This window comes from Amyelois transitella, chromosome 7 (genome assembly GCF_032362555.1).
Source record: "Amyelois transitella isolate CPQ chromosome 7, ilAmyTran1.1, whole genome shotgun sequence".
Taxonomy (NCBI): Eukaryota; Metazoa; Arthropoda; class Insecta; order Lepidoptera; family Pyralidae; genus Amyelois; species Amyelois transitella.
This window is the reverse complement of record NC_083510.1, coordinates 10027501-10045441: the sequence shown is the minus strand read 5'-3', so window position 1 is coordinate 10045441 and position 17941 is coordinate 10027501. Positions and strand designations below refer to the sequence as shown.

Genomic DNA, 17941 nt, shown 5'->3' with positions numbered 1-17941 from the left:
AATGCAATCATACATATAATTGTATTTACATAGAGTAGCTTATTTCGTTGTAAGCCTACTCTACTAATAATAAGAACGATAATTAGAATGAAAGATTATTTGGCATAGTAACAAATTGTTTCTTTTATAAGGAATAAATTGGTGATTACTATAATTTTTATTTCTTTATTTTTTAAGACGTGGTTTCAAAATAATAAAAATTCTAAATAAATAAATTTTGTGCCGTGTGGTTCCCGGCACCATTACAAAAAAGAATAGGACCACTCCATCTCTTTCCCATGGATGTCGTAAAAGGCGACTAAGGGATGGGCTTATAAACTTAGGATTCCTCTTTTAGGCGATGGGCTAGCAACCTGTCACTATTTGAATCTCAGTTCTATCATTAAGCCAAATAGCTGAACGTGGCCATTCAGTCTTTTCAAGACTGTTGGCTCTGTCTACCCCGCAAGGGATATAGACGTGACCATATGTATGTAAATAAATTTAATGCACATTCGCATAAAAGTAAAATATTAAAAGTCTTTGTTAATCCATATTTTGGAAACAAAACGTTAAAATCTTACCACCGTGACATAGTACAAAAACTGTCTTTTAAATATTAGTAAAACATTCATGATGAATGTCGATTTTACTCACAAGAGAGTTAATAATATAAATTAGGTTTCATATTTTTACAAATATTTATATTTTAATAACTACCCGCACTCTATAAAGTACCCAGTAAAATAAACTCAGTTTATTTATGTTCAGATTAGAATTCGATTAGCAAATGCGTAATATTGATTAATTTTGAAAATAATAAGTACAGTACAAACCTTTAATTAAATGAAAGTAAAGAATATTTGAAAGTGAAAATAGACAAATGTCAAATTTGTTTTTTTTTTCATTCAGCAGTAATTTTTGCATCCGTTTTTTATGCTTTTTTTATCTATTTTAAAATATTTTCCCACGGCGTATTTTTACAGAGAAAGAGTGCAGGTACTAATAAAAAAGTTACTATAATTACAACCATTCAGTATATATATTGTAAGAACTCGAAGTACTTTTCTTTGTCACAAAAATTACAATTCGTCTGACATATGTAATTTTTTTTACACTAATATTTTATGTCAAGTGACTAATTATAAATTTTCGTTTATCACACGTAACTTTAGTTTATATACATATTAACCAAGTGACAGCAAATGTTGATGTCCAATGCACTTTTCCCATAATTACTAATAGAATTTTAAACAAATTCATTGGATTAATGAAAAGAAGTGGATTGCTAAATCGGTTCATATTTGAATTCGCACAAATTATTTTACATTAGCATGAAAGAGACAGACTATTGCCAAACAATTTTTTTTTACAATTTTTGGATCAATTGTAATATGAAAATTAGAAGTATTCAATATTTATAATTTTGTCATAATAAAAAGTTTAGTGAAATATACCAAGTTGCGAAACCAAGTTATTATATATATTTAATATGGGCATGGTAGCACAAAATATTTTTAAACATTAGATTTTTTTTTTCGGAGCAAAATTAAATGTGATCATATCAAAACCAAAAATTGCATTGTATTATGGTAAGTAAATGTTGGTTTAATTCTAAAAATACTTATATCAGCATCTCGCCGACTCTTCAAGGAAATTTCTTACAACAACTAATTAATTTACTAAATAGCTACATTTCTTTCTACTATTCATAAATCACCTACAAATCACACAATTTGTTATAATGACATTGATACATAGTATTTTACATGTTATTTTACATTTTTGTGTCAGTAAACATAAAGAATACATTAAGCTATAAATAAGTTGTATTACTTTGATTAGTATACTTCTTGAAATTATCATAAGATATTCAATACATTTTGTCATAGTCATAAAACGATTTCGTTGTATAAAAATTTGAATACATCGATGCTAGCTTTTCCATATTGATAAAATCCAAAATGTTTCCAAACGGTAAGTAAACGAATAAACTTTTGCAATTAATCCAATTATTTGATTAATATTTCACTGTAGTTCAAATATGGTTTTATGTAAATTTCACTATAACATTCCCATTATTATCTTAAACCAGTTTCTACATAAATGACAGACACACATCAAAAGATAAGCATCTCTTACGGTGCAGACGGAATTGTCTTCGCTTTGCGTTATTTCAAAGGATTTGTCGAAATTAATTAACGCGATGTTCAGTGAGTTTCAAGGCCCTGTTATAATGATTTTATTGTTCTCTTCTGAATAAAGCAATCACTATTGTAGTTTATTGTTATTCAAAAATGAAACAAGTTGTTATAATTTATGATTGTTACAGTTTTTCATGAAGTCGGAATAACACAATATATTTGAGTTGAAAGGTACATCAAAGTTGTAAAATGATTAATGTAAAATAACCATTTTTAATGTGACTTTTATTAACTTATTCCTAGGTCAATAAAAAATTAAAAACAAACGGCGATAATGATAATTCAGAAAAGTGTATTTGTTTCATAAAAATAATTTTCACATTTGACGTTGAAATTATAATATTTTCGACTGTTTGAAGCTTGAATATTAATCTAAATAAAACAGACTCTAATATTTACAAAGTAATACAGACTGCATTTTCTATATTTGTTTACATAAAATTTATTCAAATATGCGTACAAATATTTGTAGAATTTGTTAAAAATAATAGACATATCACAGTCAAAATTAAATAAAATAAAATACGTAGGAAGTTTGTCACATCGACATATAATTTAATATCGATTTTCACATTATGGCAACTAGCTTAATTATTATATTATTAAAATAATAAAATGACTGCGTAATGAATTGCAACATTTTATCGTGACCTAACTCTATTTTAGTTTCGTTATTTTTTTTAACTTTTGTTTATGATGATGACAAATTACACAGATTGAGTTCGCCTCAAAGTAAGTACGAAACTTATGTTAAGAGATACTAACTCAACGGTACTATATTTTTATAATAAATACTTATATAGAAAAACATCCGTTTGAAAAAGATCATTTCTCATCATGCCCTGTGAAAATTTAAATTAGAAAATAATCTCAAACAGAAAAAACATTTGTTTTCAAATTGATTTAGGAACTCATTGGAGTCAAATATTTTTAATTCATTACACAATCATTTGTAAAACTAGTTTAACTTAAAACTCTTATTTACAGTTATTTCTTTAATGTATTTATTTGATAGCTGGGTCGCTTGTAGCCTGCCATCATCGTAGGATCTCTCTGCAAAAAAGTAATAATTATTTATTTATATAAATTTAATTGTACTCAATACAAATGTATAGCACAATAAACGGACTTAATGCTAGAATTTTCATCTAGGTATCAGTCAACCGTTAGGTTTGATAGGGAACTTTATGTGGGGTCAAACTAAATAAATATATATATATATTTCATATAGTCGTCATATAGCAAAGACAAATATGAAACGTACAGTTACAGCTGAAACTAACTCACGGATTTTGCTGATATTTGGCGTATAATGAGTTAAGTTATAGTTATAACGATCTAAGTATATACTTAGATTAGAATATTCTTAGAAGCTTAATTGGGAATTCCCAAAAGAGTTGTCGATCTTAAGGATCGATGTAGTGAGTTGCGATACTTTTGTTATGCGATGAGACATAATAAAACAAATTGGTATATTTATAACTGATAGAGTATAAAACATACATACATATAGTCACGTCTTTATTCCTCGCAGGGTAAACAGAGCTAACAATTATGAAAAGACTGATAGGCCACGTTCAACTGTTTGGCTTAATGATAGAATGGAGATTCAATTAGTGACAATTTGCTAGCCCATCGCTTAAAAGAAAATTCCTAAATTTAAAAGCCTATCCCTTCGTCGCCTTTTACGACATTCATGGGAAAGAGATGGAGCAGTGGTCCTATACTTTTATTTGTGCTGGTTCCCAGCACAACTACACACGACTTTCTTTACTTTACTATTAGTTGAAGACATTATTTGGTTTATTATTAAGTATAGGTCCCAGGCGGAGGATTGCCTTTCACTATGACTAAGATAGAGTTATGATGTAACTGCATGATAATGATGAGTTCTTACCTTATAACATCACAATAGCACAGAGTGCAGCAGAGCAGCGTCAATATCAGTGACGGCGCTACCAGACCTGTGGACAAATTAAATTTATTTTAATAAAATACAGTTTTATTTTTTATTAAATAAAATTTACTTTCTTAATTTAGGTATACCAAACTAAGGCCCTTTGATAAAAAAAGACGCAAAAGCAATAATCCTTACTAAAATTAAAAATATGATTTGTTTGTCAGCCTTTCGCATCGAAACCACTGAACTGACAACGATGAAATTTTGCATAGATATATTTTGGAACACCTAAAAGGACATAGGATGCTACTCACTGACGAAAACTAGTCAATATTTATGACTGGCGACATTCCAAGGCAGTTGTTGTTAAAATATATGAACATATTTTATCCAAAGACGTATTCGATCAAGAAATGATTGTAACCAAGCAATAAACCAAGAAAAATAAGCCAAAAACAAATAACAAACAGGAAATGGAATAGCCGTTGTATATTGTATATTATATTTGGGGGCACATGTCGAATCTTTATTTAATAAACTTGATCAAATGAACAATACATTTGGGATAGCAGCGGCGGCATTATGGTCCTTCGTGAAATATTGAGGACCACTGACCTCTCTAAGTATATCTTTATTGAAAATACCCGGTAGGTATGCCTTTAAGGGTAGAAAGGCTTAGTTAAGATAGGCTTCCGAGTATTTATAAGGTTTCTTTGCAACCGACATAACAAAAGGAAGTTTCTTATTTGTTTCTTTTTTATTTAATTATTTAAATACCGAAAATGAGGTGACATTAAAATTTTATATGCGTAATATAAGTTCCATATATCTTATAAAGGTTTTGAAAACGGTTAATATTTTTAAATGAAATAATTTTACGTAAGTGATGTATTTATGTGTTCAGAAAGAGTGGCGTTATCATATAAACAAATTTAAAGGGTTCTGTTTAAATAAAAAAAAAATAACCTTTTTAAATAAAAATGTTGTTAGCTATTTCAAAACTCCAAAGTTTGCGAATATTGTTAATAACTGCCTGTTGCCTTACCTTCTTTTTATTTGTATGTTTTTACAATAATTAAGCCTTTAATAACAAACTAGAGATCGCTCGCGACTTCGCCCGCGTATTTAGAAAAAGTGCGGTGTGATTCCCGGCACCAAAAGATATATCTATGTATTCCGGAAAATCCCTTAGTGCACTCTTATATCACATAGGGAATTTACATGCCAAATTTGAAATCACTAGATCCCGAGCGAGCTGTGCGTAGTCTGTCAGTCACTCAGTATCGGACACGTTTATATATCTACAAAAGAAAGAATTCCATTGATAACAATATGACGTATAAAAATAACATTATTGGATTCCTAAGAGCAACATTCCTGAAACAACGTCAGCAATGATATTGTGTGATAAAAATAAAAATAAATATTATGAAGAATACGTACGCAATAAATACTCCTTTATCATTTATCTTATCCACTGAACAAGCAGCGGTTACACTTATGAACAAGAAAAACTGTACATTGTGTAAGTATTTAATAAACAAAAATTGTAAAACAAAATAAGTGATATAAATAATGTCAACATAGTAACATCCTGAGCTTTCACGCTGTTATCACAAAAAAAATTGGTTTAAATTTAAACATATGTAAAATTTTCACTTGAAATCTATTTATAAATATGTTTGGTGAAATTTGACGATTAACTGACTGACTAAACTTTAAACGCCGCAGCGGTAACGGTATTAAGTCAGAACAATAAGATCTTTTGTCTAAACTACCTGGTTGAGAAGTATGTTATCCCGCCAAAACTTTTTTTTACACTGAATTAGCGAATGCCTATCAAACCTCCGTGACGGTAGCAAAGAGATCTGTCTAGAAGTCTAGATGTTTGTTTTTTAATTGCAGTGTTGTTGATTCAGTATTGGAACTTAATTATGTATGTGTGTACATTTATGACTTTAAGTGTCGGTGGGTAGGCCCCTTTTAAAAAGCGACTTTTCATTAAAATGATGTACCGTTAACCGCATATCAAGTTACCCTGCATGGAATTCTATGACGCGAGGCACTTGTAGTCAATTTGGGTAGGTTGATATGCTGTTGATTGTACATTTTATGAGTATACACACCCTGAGCTCCTTACTCACGCAACTGGGCATAACGCTAGAAGATATTTTTTTTTTCATAACCTGTTTAAATGTTTTGTTTATTTCACACTTACATTTATAATTTTCTTGTCTTTTGATACTCTGTAGTAGTAAATAGAGGAAACTTTTTTTGGTTTATGCATCATATTTATTTATTTTTTTATTGTAACAATTTTTATTTGTAAAGTACAATGCGGACTTAATGTTAATAGCATTATCTAACTGTCTACTATTGGGTTAAGCAGAGAACCTTTTAGTGGGTGATTATACTCGTAGATAAGGTAAACAACCATATAACTGTAAGTTTAGGTACCTAATAAAGATAAGTAAATAAATATTACGATACCGTGTACATACGAGATCTTTCCCATGGATGTCGTAAAAGGCGACTAAGGTTAAGGCTTATAAACTTTACTTTGGCGATGGGCTACTATTTTAATCTAGATTCCATCGTTGAATAATAAAGCTGAACGCGGCCTTTCAGTCTTTTTATACTGCTAGCTCTGTCAACCCCGCGAGGGATATAGACGTAATCAAATAAATGTATATATGTAAATATGATGATAATGATATTTGCCCAGCAGTAGACAGAAATAGGTTAACAAAATCCGTTATTGTCCCCAAACAACAAATCCAGTGGAGAGTCAGCAAACAAAGTGAAATAAATATGTAATAAAGTAGTATTTTATCTCTCCCACGTTCCAAAACAAGCAAGCTGTACAAATACGAGACGGTGCCGAATGCTTTAGGCACTTGGGGACTGGGAAATATGCACACTTGTGTTAAAACATTTCATATTTAACTTTTGAACGTGAATTGGGGGATCAGGGAACTATTTTTTTTTTGGGTGCAACGTCTTGAAGTGGTTTTTTAAGTATATATTTTTTCAAAATTTGGCCTTCTTATAACTAGTTATATAAACGTGCTTTCACAAGGTAGGTGGAACAGGAAGAAAAATTGCATTAAAGTAAGGTTTAACGAAACGTTTTAACAATGAATATTTATTTATATTTGGCAAAAATTAAGACAATTAAATGCATACATACATTTAATCACGCCTATATCCATTGCGGTGTAGTCAGAGCCAACAGTCTCGAAAAGACCAATAGGCCACGTTCAGCTGTTTGGCTTAATGATAGTATTGAGATTGAAATAGTGACAGGTTGCCATTAATTTCAAAAAAGAATCCCAAGTTAAAAAGCCTTAAATAATTTAATAGTTTTATTTTGGGCATTTCCTTTTCAATTTGGAAGCAATATGGTATATAAATATAAATGCCACCATTTTATCACTGTGTCGACGAGGTATATTAATTTTATTTGTTTGCGATACGAATGGTAAAACCCAGTTTAAAATTCAAATAAGGAAAATAGAAAGTTCTATTCATAATTCTACAATGCACCACACTCGTTTAGTTTGATGGAGTAAGTAATTCGTTACGAAGATAAGAGTTATCATAGGTACAAAAACACTTGTATCTAGTTTTTAATTCTAGTTTAATTTAAAGTTTATGAATACGTATTTACATACTGAATGAAGTAAGTCAGGATTTTACGCGAATCGACAACATTTTTGATAAATATATGATATTAGTTTTCACCCGCAGGTTTGCCAACAAATTTAACGCCATCTACAAAAAGCAACGAATTTAACGCCATCTACAATAAACGAAGAATTTAGCGCCACTTACAAAAGAATGCAGGTTGTTCGCAAATCCCACGGGAACTATATATTCTACCAGGTTGAAAGGTACCCTATGTTCTTCTCCAAACTCTTAAAAATTATTCAGTAGATAACACTTGAAGAGGTTACAAACAAATAAATAACTTTCTTACATACATACAAATTATCACGTCCTTTGCGGGATAGACAGAGCCAACAGTGTTGAAAATGCCGAAAGGCCACGTTCAGCTGGCTTTATAATGGAATTGAGCTTGCTAGCCCATCGCCTACAAGAAGTATCCCAAGTGTATTAAGCCCTTAGTCACCTTTAACGACATCCATGGAAAGGAGATGGAATGGTCCAATTCTTTAGTTAAACTTACTTTTGCATTTATAATAGTCGTCGGGATTAGGATGGTATCTCTATCTTATATATAAAATTCTCGTGTCACAATGTTCGTTCCCGTACTCCTCCGAAACGGCTCGACCGATTCTCATGAAATTTTGTGAGCATATCGAGTAGGTCTGAGAATCGGGCAACATCTATATTTCATACCCCTTAGCTTACCCATTTTTTTAACTAGAAATTACTTAAAAATTATTTCTATGACAAAACAACGTTTGCCGGGACAGCTAGTAGTTCAATAAATTCTAAATAATTTCATTCACATCATCATAAGAGTTCGCCAACCAAAACTACAGTATTTAATCCGTACTTACAAAGTTCAAAGCCGGAAATTCGGCTCCATTTCGATATTATTCCAATTTGAACATTAAGGATATATTGCACTGGCCGCCGGATATCAAACATTTATATTGAAAATATTCATAAGCATCGCAGCACTTAGCATACGAATGGCCGTATTCAAAGTTTAATTTTATGTAAAAGCATTTAAAGCTCATTTTATCGAAATTATTTCTATTAGTTAAATATTTACCAGGGGTTAATGTAAATTGGTTGTTTGTATATGATATATTTAAAAATACCTCATCTTTTTAATTATCCTTTGCTCTGGTTTCTGTGGATTTTAAGTAATATTCATTACTTTTCATCAATACAACGGAAATAATTTAAAATAATAATATTCTACTTCCGAGATTTTAATCTCTGTAATATTTTACATAGATACATACATATAATCACGTCTATACCCTTTCCGAGGTAGACAGAGCTAACATTCTTGAAAATATTGATAGGTCATGTTCAGCTGTTTGGGTTAATGATACAATTGAGATTCATGTAGTGACAGGTTGCTAGTAAGTCGCCTAAAAGAAGAATCCCAAGTTTGTAAGCCTATCCCTTAGTCGCCTTTAACGACATCCATGGGAAAGAGATGGAGTGGTCCTATTCTTTTTTGTATTGGGCCACACGGCTTCGGCACGGCAATAAAGATAGAACAAACAAACAATAAAATATATCGATGAACCAATTTTCTTAAATTAAACCAAACATAGCCGATTTTCGAACTAGCCAGGATAATAGGGTCACGGGGGTCAAGCCTTCACATGACCCAGAAGGTTCATCGTCGAAGGAGCAAAAACAGGACAGGCTAGCTAATATATTTTATATCTCATCATAAATCATTTTGCCATCCTTTGAAAAGTGCCCATCCGCCGGTACATAATAAAGATTCATTATATCCGCATTATGAAAGTGCAGAAAATAATCTGTCCCTGTCTAATATCTTTCCTACCTTTTAATAAAGGGGACAATTAATCTTTAAATTTACTGTCAACGTGGTGACTTGATCGTGCTTGGATGTCATTAGTTTTTTAAATACATACATATAATCACATCAGTATGTATGTATGTATGTATAATCACGTCTAATCCCTTGTGGGAATATGAGCTGCCTGGATATGTAATGATGTTCAGCTGTTTGGCTTGATGATAGAATTGAGATTCAAATAGATGCAAGTTGCTAGCCTATCGTCAAAAAGAAGAATCTCAAGTTTATAAGCCTTTCCATAGTCGCCTTTCAAGACATCTATGGGACAGAGTTGGTGTGTTCCTATTCTTTTTCTATTGGTGCCGGGAACCACACGGCACGGTATAGTTTTTTTAAATGATTCGTAGTATTGCTTTCTGATTTGACGCCGTGGCTAAGTTATTATACATACCTAGACATCTTTTCCCATTTTTTATGTTATGGTCTCAACAGGAATACATCTTATATGCAGGCGAGGTCAGAACGCTGGCGGCGTTAGACCGCGCGGTAGGAAATCCGGCGAGGCATTGCACGTGTCTATTTTGCCTCGCCTTTTATTTCTCTTCGCTTTTTTTTTATACGCCTCTTCTTTTATCTTTTAATATATTTATAAGTGGGTTCTGTATTATTCGATTCTTTTTTAGACAGTGAATTAGCACTCTGTTTCTGATTTAGCTTGGAATTTGGAGAATAAAAAAATATATACGATATTTTCTGTGTGGAAAAGTAAGTCATTAAAAAGATGAATTTAATTGAAAAGAATATAATTATTTAAATAAAGAAGTAAAAAAATATCGTAAGACAATAACTATTTACATTAACACGTTCAACGCCATGTCAGACAATGTTGGGCGACATTTGTTTTTCTCCACTTGCCATACAAAAAAGTTGTAATATGACAAAAAATCATTTTTTGTTTTATTAGTTCATATGAATATTTAAGCGTTTTAAACTATTGCAATATTAAGGAAACTGCTGAAAACAGTCTAATAACGGCAATAGCTCGAGTCGCCCAGCACTGTCCCCCATGGCCCCCTGTGTAAGATCATGTCCATTTCATACGCTCTGAGCCGCGCGGGTCAAGTTGTCGCCCACTCCGCGCGCCGCTAGCTCTCTAGCTAGCCGAAGGGTACCCACCCTGCTTCCCCGTCTCTGCCCCGCTCCCACTACTCTCCGCCGCCGTACGCGCAATTCGCTATCCTCCCGCGCCCATTTAGTGCTTCGCAGTCTGGACGTTACCCGCTCCACGTTAGCGCTGTATTTTCCGCCAATTCATAATACGCATCCCTTGATATTCGCTATATTATATACATATAAATAAATATATATACATTATAATGGCTGACTTTGACGATGATGGGTTTGAAATCACAGATGACGTTTTAACACAACTTAAATTGTCAGATTATTGGTCAAAAGACCAAATATACGGACGGACACCCGTTTGCGAGGACTGTGATGTCTCGAAACCGCTTTGAGTTGCTTTTGCAAATGCTTCATTTCTCCGATAATGACGACCAAAACAAAGAAGACCGATTGCATCGAGTTCGTCAGCTAGTTGAAAACCTAAATGCAAATTTAAAAAAAATTTATACTCCTACTGAAGACATCTGTATCGATGAAAGCATGGTGCCCTTCCGTGGAGTATTTCGTCAATATAATTAACAAAAACGTCATAAGTATGGCATAAAGGAGTTTAAACTTTGCACGATTCCGGGTTATACCTATAAAGTAAGCATTTACGCAGGTAAAAATGACGAAACTAATAATACACCAACAAATGTTGTCATGTCTTTATGCGAGGACTTGTTGAATAAAGGACATACTCTCTTTACCGACAACTGGTATACTAGCGTAGATTTGGCACGAAAGCTCATAGACAAAGAAACGCACCTGGTAGGAACCATTCGCAAAAATAGAAGACAGTTGCCTAAAGATGTTGTAACTGCTAAACTACGAAAAGGCGAGTTTGCTGCAGCTGAGAGCTTTGATGGAATAACTATGATGAAATGGAAGGACAAGCGTGACGTATATGTGCTGTCCACGAAGCATTCGATACAATTTCAAGATGTAAATAAACGTGGCAAAATTGTGTCTAAACCAAAAATTGTTGTAGACTATAATCAAGCCAAGGGGGCAGTTGATTTGGCTGATCAATTGGCTGCTTATTCAACACCTTTGAGAAAATCCCTTAAGTGGCATAAAAAGCTCGCCATTAATTTATTGCTCAATACTAGATTGGTGAACACCCATATTTTGTATCAAAAAGTCACAAATAAAAAGATACCTATAAGTGACTTTAGAAAAGGAATTGTGGAACCATTTTGTACGCAGACACATGTACAAAAAATTGAAGATGTAAGACCTAAAAGGTTGAAACACAAACTGGTGAAGAAAGAAGGAAAGAGTTCAGTTGTCAGGAGATCACGCTCTCAGTGTTACAAGAACATTGTACAGAGTGAAGGAAGGAAGCAAGCTAAAAATAAAGTAAAAAAAGTACAAACGTTTTGTAATGATTGTCCAAATAAACCATTTTTGTGTTTGGATTGCTTCAATAAAGCACATCGTGCTGTTTAAAATATTTTATAAATAAAAATTCATGGTTTTTACTACGCTTTTATTATTTAGGTTTCATAAGGTATTCAACTATTTTAATGTAGGTATATCATGGATGAGATTCAAATAAGAATGGTCTCAAAACGATCTCATATTTTCATAATTTTGTTACTTTATCTTAATATACTTGTATAATTCATTTTAAATAAAAACTCAATTCCATTATAATTCTTGTGTTTCGTAATTTACCAACCCTACTGGCATTAGATTTCAATAATTTATTCATCACTAAACATAAAATAAACAATTTGTTAGATTACATTAAAGTCGGAAAAATCGATGTAGAAAATGGAAAAAAAATTCAGTAATAAATTGAAATCTTTGAGTGCTGTGATATCCAATCTGTTCTGCGGAGCCGCGCGGGTCATGTTATAGGCAAAACAGCCTAGAACTAATGCCCGGTGGCTCAACGGAGAAGTTTGAAAATAGCTCTGACCGCCGGACAGCCTTGTCCCCCACGGCCCGAACGAGACATACAAGTGCCGGTCAACATTGTCCGACATGGCCTATTTAGAAAGAGTTACATTTATTCCTTGGCGTTCAACGTGTTAAGGAAACACTATAGGTTATCATTGCGCTTATTCGACATGTAACTCACATGTCAGAGAAAAAATAAAGATATAATTATGCTTTAATCAATTCAAGAGCAAACAACTGTAACTCAAAACTCTCATAATTCAGCTTCTTTAAATAAAAAAAAAAAACTACGTATTTTTAAAGCCAAATTTTTAAAATAAACGCTCCCACCTCCGCGCGGAAGTCAAATAAATCAACACTCACAATTACCAGTTTCCCACCGGTATTTGCGTTCCTCTCAAATTTTTAGGGCAAATAATTTTTTATTGGACTATGAGAGAATTCGCGCTATAAATTTAGTTCGCACAATATAAGCCGGATAAATCGTTGTCACCTAAGAATTTCGTATAAAGCCATGTGTGCACACATGGTCTTGGCCATCGTTTTCAGGTCTCAAGTTCATTTAACATCTGAAATAATATGACGGTGTGTGCGGGAATTATTGGAAGGTGGTCATCATATTTATACCAAAAAAGGCGCGTTTTTATCATCATTAAAAAAGAACGAATAATTTCCGATAATAGCACACGAGAAGCACAAAAAATACGGTTAATTATTTAATCATGAAAAAATTTAAAAGGCTATGTACTGATTATTTTTGATATCATTTTACAAATACATCTAAATAGGTAATTTATTAAACGTGTCCGATTTTGTCACGCCGCCCAAATTGGCGCTTTTTTCACGAATCATTTTATAATGTACGTTACATACTAAAGTGTAAAAAAAAGGTTTTACAGGCTAAACGGTTGCGTTGCGGCGGCGCACCACATAGTGTGGCCTCTCCCTAAGGTTTGCGTTCGAGAGTAATAACAGTGGCGCGCCGCGTTGGCTCGAGGTATTATTGTCTTGTATTATTTATGTGTTGAGGTAACGGGCCATTGTAAATTGGTGTTGACAGAGTAGGACCTCTCCTAGGGTGGTCAGGCAAAATAATAATAATTTACTCGAAATATACTTATTACCAAAATACAAGGTGACTTAGTAACAAAATTAGTATTCAACGTGACACTTTATACTGCCGCATTTGTATAAAAGACTCTTTAATGGCTATAAATATAACCATTTAAAGAGTCAACATCATTCAACAATATATTGGAGCAATGAAGCAAACTAAGCAACCTAATAAGAAAAATGCTAACAACTTCAAATTATTAGAACAAATTTCTTAATTGCATTGTAATGTTCTAATTTACCCAAACATAAAGCATTGCGAATCTGAAATCGGGGGAAGAACTGGGATATACAAGGGAGGGTCGAAAAAGCTGGCAATGTTGTCATAGAGTTAACATTGCGCAAAGAGCAGACGTTACCCAATTAGTACCTATCAACATTTTATTTATTATAACAATTTTTACATACTGTTTATGAAGAAAGTTTGAAATCGGATAGAAATTTATTCAATATATTAATTTCTTACGAGTACAATAACCAATTTTTATTCGTATTTTTGAAAATATTATTTCTAAAACGAAGGATCCAATAGACCCTTACCAATTCGGAGTTAAATATTATTTTAAATTTGTTAATATACTAAATGTATGTTACCTGAATGTTTTTTATTTTACTTTACTGAGTAATACATGCAGATCTGAACTTACACTAATTGAAGAGCCAATTGGTTATTTATACTGATTTAAAAAGAAAGCATACTATTTGCGGTTATATTTTAAACAGAAAAAATATTTCTTAACGACTCAAATTACTTTATAGCTATAAAGAACGAAATGAATGTTCATTGTAATATATATAATCCTTGAAATGAACAATATAGGATCAACTCTAATCATTAAACTCAATCACTTTTCCACTTAAACATAATTATAATTTGAATAAAGCGAGTTCTACATCGCAGTAACACGACCCTCTCTACAAGTGCTTTATCTTATACTACACGCAATTTTTATGGTAATTTTCCCTTTTATCACAATCTCCTTATTCAATTAAGCACCGGCAACTTGTAAGTTATGATTTTTGGACACCCTAATCTGAATAATGGGGACACGGTTTTATTCTAATTCATTGAGAGGTTTGGCCATGAGGATAAGGTTGAAAATATTGTATGACCAGTTTTTAGCTTGGACCTTTGCTGTTTGTCGGTCTAGCCTCGTATTTGCAATTAGTAGTTATTTTTTTGTTTCTATATTTTTCTTTCTCTCACCTTTGCGCATTCCCAGTTGAACCCTCCACCAAAGTGCTTCGGGGTCTGGGGTCCACTTTCGTTTAACTTTCCACTTTGTCCAGTATGTGGCGTCTTCAGTTTTCAGACCATTAGCATGCATATCATCTTTAGCCACGTCAAGCCAGGCTTTCATCGGCCTCTTCTACCAGGCTTCCGCAAAATGTAACCGTACCAACATACATTTTACAATTTAAAATATTAGTCTTTATTTTTGTACCATAGATTTATTCCCGTCTTTTAAAGAAAATAGCTAAGATCTTAAACTCACTGTTCATCGTCACATAATTACAATCTCAGTGAGATTCTCTGGGTAATGCCGCGTTAAGCGATATGGTAGAATGGTTAAACTTAACTTTGATAATATGAGACGGTAACACAGGTTGGAGACACGTGTAATTAGAAAATATGAGGTATAGAATGTCGCTTTTAGTTTCGTGTACTTTAGAGTAGGACCACTCCATCTCTCTTCAGTGGATGTCGTAAAAGGCAACTAAGGAAAAAGGTGCTCACTCGTCTATTACAAGCCTGGTTTGGTAGCAAAGAAAAAATATAGGGTATGCCTGCTGTTTTTCTTCCCGTTTAGGTTGTTAAAAGTCAATGAAGAAAAATAGGAAAGGCTTCTTATTCGTCGTAAGGGAAAGACATCTAAGTTTTTTATATACATATGTATGTAACGAGAATAATTATAGCTTACTTATAATAAATGTGAAAGTTTGTGAGGATATGTCTATACGACTTTAACTATATACTACTGGACGCATTTTGATAAAATTTTGTTGATATCTAAGAAGAATATAAATTAGGATAACACATACTTTTTATCCAAAATTCCCACGGAAGCGAAGCTCCGAGGCGTAGCCAGTGTTACTACAATTTCAAGCTTCAGTATTTCAACTAAGTGTGAGCGCGGTTGATTAATGTACGGCATCGAAGCTTGGCTCGAATCTTAAACACATGTCGCGTAGTCCCGTAATCCCCCTTTTAAGTGGGATCGGGATTACAACTTGGTTTAAGATTTCTCCCGAGGCTTATGCAATTTTCAGATACCTGCAATGCATTTTCAGCGTTTAGCGTCCTATATAACGTTATTTCATTCTTTATTCATTAGCTACTTCTTTTTTTAAAGACCTAGACGAACGTATCTTGATCAAATCAGAGACGTTTTGGCAAAAAGTCAGGTCAAGAGTACACGAAACCAACGAGCTAGGATCAAGAGAGTTATGAAACGCAAAGGAAAGAGGCTACAAGATAAAATACTTAAGTAGTTATATAGATTATGATAAACTTCGGTAAGTTTACGATTAGGAATGCCGCATTTGTAAATTAGAAGAGCGAGTCCTGAGCAAAAACTGGTCCACATAATAGACAAAGTCGGGGCAAGAGTTATGCAGTGTAATTCCCAGTCGGACATGCCAACACACGGCTGTTAAATGATGATTAATCTCAGTTTAAGTGAGAAACTCATTACGTATGCGAATACAAATGGCGTAGGCTCTCGGATAATCAATAAATTGTCAGCAAAGCATATGGATTTAGGCTTAGGGATTAATGTAATTATGAATTCCAAAGGGATAGGCTAATAAACTTTAAAATTCTTCTCTTAGGTAATGGGCTAGCTACATACGCTTTTGGTCGAGCATTAAGTGCAGTAAAAAGTGAAAAACAAATGACATTAAAATTTTCTTTTGAAAAATGCTACCATTTCATCAGTATGTTCTTAAGACGTTATCACGTTCAACTATCGTCAGTAAACCGACTTTACAGACAAACAATTTTTTTTCAACTTTTATTATCTTTACCATTATCAAACTCTGCTTTAAAAATAAAAGCTGAAACTTCAACAGAGAGATGATAACTTTAAATATATTATTATATAATTGATAAAATTGTGTGAATAATACATATTAAATTAACTAAAATAAAATAGATGGTAGATATATTTATTTACTGTGGAGTTTAAAATACTTATATGAACCAGACTTTTGACAACTGCCTTTTTAAATAAACACCAACTCTCATAGCATTTTCATCTTTAACTTCTGTCAAACTTAGCGGAGTTTTATCACAAAAAGCTGGACGCTCACCGCAGTTTAACCAAATCGGAGACTGCCAGTTCCTTCCCGATCAGTATTCCGAGACTAATAAATAGTAAATGGCTAATACCCACGAACTTTTCCACCGACTCACTCAAACTTGCATATAGCAAGAAAAAAAAAAACACTTAGCGCCCCAAACGGCGGGAACAAACGAAAAAAGTTAGTTAAGAGGCAAAGACAAAAAGGAAACAGAAATAGCTAATGGGTCCAAGTTGGGGAACACTTTGGCTAAACATCCACTAATGGAAATGGAAAGGCGCCAGGACTCCAGTTGTTTTTTACGCACACGCCACTTGCCAAATTGTGAACCTTTTTTTTACTGAGTTGTGTTAATGTGTGATTGTTGGCCTTTTTTACATCTGACTGTAAATTTTGTTTGTTTGTTTGTAATATCTTTATTGCATAGAAATTTACACAGTAACAAGAAAATAGTACATAGTTATAAAAGAAACAAATCACTTGCAATGGCGGACATATCCCATGAAGGGATCTCTTCCAGTAAACCGGCAAACAAAACGAAAATGTATTTGGTAAGTTGTACTGGTATTGCGACTTTTACTACAAGGAGGCAAGTCCACCTTTAAATTTGGAGGTGGTCATTTAAATGCATCGAAGGTTTCGTGTTATTGCCTGGCTTACTCTTTTCTAGACCGTGATCACATAACCCCGGCCGCCTTATCTTGACTTCCTGCCGCAACTAGTATAAACGCTAGAAGAATGATTTTGTAAAAAAAAACGATAAGATGCGTAACACCAACACCATTCAACCTTCTTTTTAATCTTGATGTTGGGCTCAAAGACAAGTATCTTCATAATTTTTGCGTGGAGTGAAACAATCGCAGCTCCATCAGGAAGCGAAGTATTGCGTGGAGT

At 33.1% G+C, this 17941-nt stretch overlaps 1 protein-coding gene and 1 long non-coding RNA gene across 2 annotated transcripts; one reads left to right on the top strand and one right to left on the bottom strand.

Annotated features, from left to right (window-relative positions):
• Window positions 1-3028: 3028 nt before the first annotated feature.
• Window positions 3029-5376, bottom strand: LOC106130185 (uncharacterized). The gene is made up of 3 exons (XR_001228489.2): window positions 5129-5376; window positions 4081-4147; window positions 3029-3236 (listed from the first exon to the last, which is right to left on the bottom strand). It is a non-coding gene; the product is annotated as an uncharacterized LOC106130185 (long non-coding RNA).
• A 5559-nt stretch (window positions 5377-10935) lies between these two features.
• On the top strand, window positions 10936-12175 carry LOC106141295 (piggyBac transposable element-derived protein 4-like). Its single transcript, XM_060945139.1, has 2 exons — window positions 10936-11053; window positions 11346-12175. The coding sequence occupies exons 1-2, from the start codon at window positions 10936-10938 to the stop codon at window positions 12173-12175; spliced, it is 948 nt and encodes a 315-aa protein (XP_060801122.1).
• Window positions 12176-17941: the final 5766 nt, after the last annotated feature.

Coding starts and splice junctions, on each gene's coding strand:
- LOC106141295 (XM_060945139.1), top strand. CDS start 10,936: ATGGCTGACTTTGACGATGATGGGTTTGAAATCACAGATGACGTTTTA. Junction 11,054..11,345: donor GACACCCGTTTGCGAGGACT/GTGATGTCTCGA, acceptor GCATTTACGCAG/GTAAAAATGACGAAACTAAT.